Source organism: Nannospalax galili, unplaced genomic scaffold (genome assembly GCF_000622305.1).
Source record: "Nannospalax galili isolate Female #2095 unplaced genomic scaffold, S.galili_v1.0 scaffold385, whole genome shotgun sequence".
Classification (NCBI taxonomy): Eukaryota; Metazoa; Chordata; class Mammalia; order Rodentia; family Spalacidae; genus Nannospalax; species Nannospalax galili.
Window position 1 is genome coordinate 1,571,310 of NW_008354956.1, and position 6,552 is coordinate 1,577,861.

The following is a 6,552-nucleotide window of genomic DNA, read 5'->3' on the forward strand; positions in this document are numbered from 1 at the left end:
TCTTCTGGCCTCCTCAGGCATTGCATGCACAGGTGCACTTCCATACAGGTCAGCAACACACATACACATAAAAATTTTTAAAAATAATAAATAAAAGAAAGAATAAGAAAAAAAGTGAGGCCCAGAGTGGTTAAGTGTCTGCCCCCAAGTTGCACAGCTGAATATAAGTAACATGCAGCTGAGATGATCTCAGCCTTAGGGACCAGAAACTCTTCACAGGAGTATAGAAAGATCCCCAGAAAGAGTGGATACCAGAGAGTGTATGGTCTCCAGGTCCCAGATAAACCCACTGTCACACCAAAACTCAAGTCAATCACAGGTGCAAGACTGAGATTCCTGAAGGTATACTGGGAGCAAGGCTAAACAAGAAAAGCCAAGATGCCTGGACACCCTTCCATGCATGCATTCCCTCCCCTCTTTTCCCTGAATCTAGTCTTGCCTACACAAAAGACTACATTTCCCAGCAGCTCGGGGGCGCCATCTTGAATTGCAAAGGCAGACTAATCTCAGTGGATGGTACTGTAGGGAGACAGGGTCTGGGTGCAACACTCTATGTCATTTAAACCACTGTATGTTGAAGCCTTTTTTTTTTTCTTTTTTTGTTACAGCAACTGGATCAGAAGTGAGCACACACCTCTAGTTTTTTTTTGACTTACCATGCTCTGAGGTTGCTCTGGAGGGCTGCTCTGGGGTGGAGCTGGGGGTGGGATGGGAGCAGGTGGGGCAGGAGCTGGAGGCCCTGCCCTGGTCTCAGATCCCTCGGTGATGGTGGACAGTTCTGGCTCTGGTCCCCCAGGCCCTGGGCCACCATGCCGGTGGAAGAGTCGGCTGATGATCTGCTGGTACTGTTTCTTGTGTGTGGGGGGCAGGGCCACAGCAGGACTTTGCTCCATGGAGCCTCTACGTTTCAGGGGCCGAGGAATCTCTGCCAGTACTCGTGCCACCTCCTCAAGCTCGGGCACAGACTGTGCCTCGGGTGGCAATGCTGGCTGCAGCCTCGTGGGACTGAGGGGCCGAGTCACAGTGCCTTCATCTGCATCTCCAGCCTCCAGTGCGGGCACGAGCAGGCCCTCTAGCTCTGGCTCGGGTTCTAGCTCAGCAGAGGATTTGAGGAGGCCTGACCAGAACAAAAGCCCCATCAGAGACATCATCAGAAGTATTCCTGAATCCCCTACAACCTCCAGGATGCAACCAGCACCTGTGCTGTGTGCCCTCGGGGCTGCTACTGCCATCTTTGGACTCCACTTTCCCTGGGCTGTGCATAATATAAAGTTATGATATCTCCCATTTATTGAGCACCTACACATCAGTTATTTATCTATTTACAGTGCTGAGGATTGAACCCAGGGCCCATGCTAGACAAGCATTCTACCCTGAGCTATGTTCCCAGCCCTACATGCCAGGCTCCCTCCTACATTGTGAAGAAGATAGATGATCATCTCTCTATTACAATACAGAGAGATGATCATCTCTCTGATGATCAGAGATGATTGAGGCTCAGAGAGGTTAGGTGATTTCCCCTGAATCACACAGCAAGTCAATACTAAGAATGGTTCAAGTCCTCTCCAATTAATTGTACTGATCTAGCATCACAAAGATGCTACTAAACATTACATCACAGAACTAAGGGTTTACGATGCATCAAGCCTTACTGTGAGACCCTGATATGGTTTTAGTACCATGCCCCAATAAAATAGGTTTCTGTCATTATTCATTTTTATACTCAAGGAAATCAAAGCCCAGAAAGGTTAAGTTGCCTGCCTGAGGCCACACAGAATGTGACCTTCCTTAACTACTATGCAACCCTGGCCTCTCTCCCTCCAGCAACAGTGTCTGGAATGAGGCTTGGCTGTCATGGTCCCTAGCTGATCTGCCATCTGCCCCCACTTCACCCAGCCTTTCTCTTTGCTCACCTTCATTTATTGGAGGCCATGTCTGTAGGGAGGGCTGGGGGGCTGCAGTCTGGGGCTGGGGCTGGGCCTGGGGCTGGGGCTGGGGCTGAGGTGGCATCTGAGGTTGAGGTTGGGGCTGCAGCTGGGATTGAGGGGGTGGCTGGGGCTGGGAAGGTAGTTTAGGTGGGGGTGCTCGGGAGAAGATGGTGGATCCCAGGGGCACAGCCCTGTTGGCCCCATGCTCCCAGAATGCATTCTGGAGCTTAAAGATCATGCTACGGGGAATGGGGCGCTGCCGGGGAGCACTGCGGGGCTGGGGGCTGGAGGGGGGCATGGGGATGCGGCTGACAGGCTGCCAGCTGCGGGGCAAAGTGCCTGAGGGTCCAGTTGAGCCCATAGAGCGCCGGTAGCTGCCTATGTCAGAACGCCTGTCGCTGGCCAGAGGGGACACCTTGTAATTGCGTGGCAGGGTGGCACTGGTGAGGTTGTCCTGGGGGAGATAAAGAGGGGCGAGGACGGGAACAAAGGAACATGGCATGATTGCCCATGCCAGTAATACTAGCACCTGGGAGGCTGAGGTAGGGGGATTGCCTTGACTGTGAGGTTAGTTTGTGCTGCAGAAAAAAAAAAAAAAAAAAAAAAAGGAGGAAGAACATCCAAGCTACTGCTTAGGAGGCTGAGGCAGGTGGATCCAAATTTTAAGGCCAGAGTTGTGGAGATGGATCAGCGGTTAGACACGCCTGCCATGCAAGCTTGACAGCCTGAGTTTGATCACAGATCCCTCATGGTGGAAGAAGAGAAGGATTTCACAAAGTTGCCCTCTGACCTAGTACACACAGGCATGTGAGTGCACGTGCACACACACACTAAAAAATAAGTTTTAAAAAACTAAACAAGCTGGGTGTGGTGGCACATGCCTTTAGTCCCAGCACTCAGGAGGCAGGGGCAGGCGGATCTCTGTGAGTTCAAGGCCAGCCTGGTCTCCATAGTGAGTTCCAGGACAGCTGGGGCTACAGGGAGACCTTGTCTCAAAAAGAACAACAACAAAAAAAGCAGGTCAGGATGTTGGGATGTTGCTCAGTGGTAGAGCACCTGCCTAGAATCCCCCAGTGAGGGGCTGGGGGTGGGGGTGGCCCAATGATAGCCACTTAGCTAGGATAAGCCAGGCCCTAAATTTAATCCTCAGCCTCCTCCCACCCCATAAAGAATAGTGTGGTAAAGGCCACACCCCAGGAACCCCTAATGTCTCCCACCTGCCCCTCACCTTGCCAGTGGCACCCAGTCCATCCAGGCTGCTCTCTCTCCAGGGTAGCAGCTGCAAAGCAGGGGAAGCTGGCCTCGTGAAGACGTCCAGCCCTGTGAAGGAGGCATCCTTAGGATGGAAGGGGCCACCTCTCCTCCAGGTCCCCCACTCCAGGACCCACCTCTCCTCCAGGTCCCCTTCTCCAGGACCTCTCCTCCTGGTCCCCCACTCCAGGACCCTCTGCAACTCACTTTCATAGCTCGAGGTCTGGGAAGATTTCTTCTCATAGGCCACATCCAGATCAGACTCGTTCCAGGCTTTCGGCGTCCTCCGGCGCAGTGTCAGGTCATCTGGGGAAGAGGATGTGGAAGTAAGGATGTGAGCTGAGGCTAGACCAGGTCCTGCCACTCCTCCAAGTGGGTCCCCCCACCAACCCCCTGTGCACCTTGTGCGCGCAGTGGCGGGGCAAAGGCGCTGCCCCCGGCGCCCAGCAGAGGACTCCCGAATGTAGCTGGCGCATCATAGGCTGCACCAGGTGGACGTGGGGACGGTCCCCGCTCTGGGAAGAAGGCCTGAGGTCCCTCTGCTAGAGGGCTGCCCCGCGGGGATCCCGCACGGCCCAGGTAGTCGTAAGCCGTTGGGGGACCCGGCTGGCGGAGCGGACCAGCCCCGGGCCGCGGGGATGGTGCCCGGCCAAGGGGACTGCCAGCTCCTTCAAAGGCGCGAGGCCGGGGTGATGGTGCACGGTCCAGGCTGCCATAGGTGTCCGGCTGCAGGTAGACTGGGGTGCGTGGAGACGATGGCCGGCCCTTAGGGGACAGAGGGATATAAGGGTGCAGGGATGGGGCACTCTCTGAGCGTCCAAAACGGGCATCTCCGGTGTCGGTGGCTGCCTTCTGGGGGGACCCTCGGCTGCCAAAATGTTCTGGAACAGGACTGGTGCTATACCGGGACACCTGTTGGGGAAGCCAGGATGTTGAAAGGTCAAAGGGGGCAACTGTAGAGGGTCACTGGGGGAAATCAAAGGACAGCACAAAAAATCTAGAGGAGTTGGATTGGGTGGAAATTTGGGCCTGATGAGCACAGGTGCAGTGTGGGAAAAGAGCCCAGACTCCGGGTTGAAGCCACTTACTCTGTGTGTGTGTCTGTGTGTGTGTCTTAAGGCCCTTTTCCTTTTCCAGAGTAATGTATTTACTTTTTGTCTGTTTTGTTTGAGACAGGGTCTCCCTGTAGCCCCACTTGGCCTGGAACGCACTATGTACACCAGGCTAGCCTTGATCTCACAGAGATTAAAGGCCTTCGCCACCATGACTTGCCCTGTTCTTGTTATGTAATGATCCTTCTACCTATGGAATACTGGTATTACAGATGTGTACTACAAGCCCTGGCTTTGTTGTTGGTTGGTTGTTTTTTGACAGGTTCTCCCTAGTCACAGCCCACCTGGAAGTCACCATGTGAATGGGGGTGGCCTCAATCTCGCAGAGATCCACTGGCCTGTGCCTCCCAAGGGCTGGGATAAAGGTACATGCCACCACACCCCGTGTGTTTTTTAAAAGAATATATACAAATAGCCGGGCGTGGTGGCACACACCTTTAATCCCAGCACTTGGGAGGCAGAGTTCAAGGCCAGCCTGGTCTACATAGTGAGTTCCAGGACAGCTGGGGCTACAGGGAGACCCTGTCTCAAAAAGGCCCCCCCAAAAATCCCATATATTTAAATTATTTATTATTTTTATTTCTTATGTGTATGAATGTATTGCCTGCATATATTTACATGTATTTACTAGTGTCATGCAATGCTCAAGGAGGTCAGAAGAGGGCATCAGATTCCCTTGGAAATGGAGTTACAGATGGTTGTTAGCCACCATATGGGTACTCGGACTTGAACCCCAGTGATCATAACCTCTGAGCCATCTCTCCAGCCCCTTTAAAATATATTTTATTTTGAAAGTTTTTCGTTTGTTTTTTTGAGACAGGGTCTCACTATGTATCCTTGGCTGGCTTGGAACTCACCATGTAGACCAGGCTGGCCTGAGACTCAGATAACCACCTGCCTCTGCCTCCTGAGGCTGGGACACCATATGCAGCCTCAATCCCTGGTTTTATATGGTGGAGAGAATGAAACCTCCAGCTTTGTACATATTAGGCAAGCACTCTACAAACTGAGTTACATCCCATCCTTTCTCTTATTTTTTCAGAGTCTCATGTAGCCCAGTGTGGCCTTGAAGTCACTAGGAAGCAGAAGCTGACACTGAATTGACCTTCCTGCTTCAGCCACGCAGGGCAGGGTTTCCAGGCTGGCGCCACCACACCTGGCTTTCCCGTCCTTTCAAATGGCAATGTATACCCCACACCTGCACCACCCTAGGGGCAGCTTTGCCTGAAGTTCAAGCCTCCCCTGGGGCATGGAGAGAAGGGAGTTTTGGGGGGCAGAGTGGGATCATCAGGCTCACTCTGGAGGGGACTCCAGCCTGTGGTCCGGGAGGTGCTGGTGAATCCGACCACAGAGACTCCAACTGCTTGGTCAGTTCGTCCACTTTGGCAGCTGCAGTGTCCAACTCCATCTGTTTCAGGTCCATGTGCTTCATGGCCAGTGCTGGGGGGTGGAGAAGGTGAGGACCATGCCCTCTCGCAAGGCCCCGCCCCTCAGCCCCCCCTCCCCAGCTCACACTGGAAATTCAGATCCAGGAGGTCCCTAGCACTCTGGAATGCTTCGCTGTCCATGGTGCCAACTGGAGCGGGTGCACCTGCTTAGGAGAAACAGCGTCAGACCCTCAGGCCAGGCCCCTCCAGACTCGACTCCCAGGGAAAATGGGCCCTGGAGTGCAAGGGGCGCTCTTAAATGGGAAATGCTAACTCCTTCAGAACCCAGTCCAGGTGCTACCCTGAAGTCCAAACTGGTTCTAGGAGGTTTTGGACAAAGAATCTATCCATCACCTACCACGTGCTAGTGAACACAGATGGAAATAATAACTCTTACTCTGATAAAATGCTCCTAGGGATGAGGAGACACAGATTTTTTTTGTTGTTAGTTTTTTGTTCTGTTTGCTTTTTAGGTACTTGAGGATGAATGAGCACCTGTACAGTCTAGCCTGGGGCTCTACCACTGAGCCACACCCCAGCCCCTCACTGGGAGCTTCTAGGCAGGGGCTCTACCACTGAGCCACACCCCAGCCCCTCAATGGGGGCTTCTAGGCAGGGGCTCTACCACTGAGCCACACCCCAGCCCCTCAATGGGGGCTTCTAGGCAGGGGCTCTACCACTGAGCCACACCCCAGCCCCTCACTGGGGGATTCTAGGCAAGCACCAACCATTGAGCAATACCCCCCCGAGTCCTGAGGCTATTTGAAAACACCACCACCACCTCTAGTGCCTGGCAGCCTCCACGTTCCCTCCATCCTGACCTTCAATGGTGCA

General features: G+C 53.5%; 1 protein-coding gene across 2 annotated transcripts in view; it reads right to left on the bottom strand.

The window, feature by feature from the left end:
- The window catches only part of Ppp1r13l (protein phosphatase 1 regulatory subunit 13 like), a 24,512-nt gene that overhangs the window by 4,633 nt on the left and 13,327 nt on the right, over positions 1-6,552 (bottom strand). For both annotated transcript variants that reach the window (XM_029555532.1, XM_008852032.3), the window contains exons 2-8: positions 5,805-5,882; positions 5,589-5,731; positions 3,581-4,091; positions 3,387-3,485; positions 3,157-3,248; positions 1,914-2,382; positions 657-1,117 (exon numbers count right to left, since the gene is read on the bottom strand). In XM_029555532.1, coding sequence (XP_029411392.1) covers positions 657-1,117; positions 1,914-2,382; positions 3,157-3,248; positions 3,387-3,485; positions 3,581-4,091; positions 5,589-5,731; positions 5,805-5,859 — 1,830 coding nt within the window. In that variant the 5' untranslated portion in view covers positions 5,860-5,882. The remainder of the gene's footprint in view (positions 1-656; positions 1,118-1,913; positions 2,383-3,156; positions 3,249-3,386; positions 3,486-3,580; positions 4,092-5,588; positions 5,732-5,804; positions 5,883-6,552) is intronic.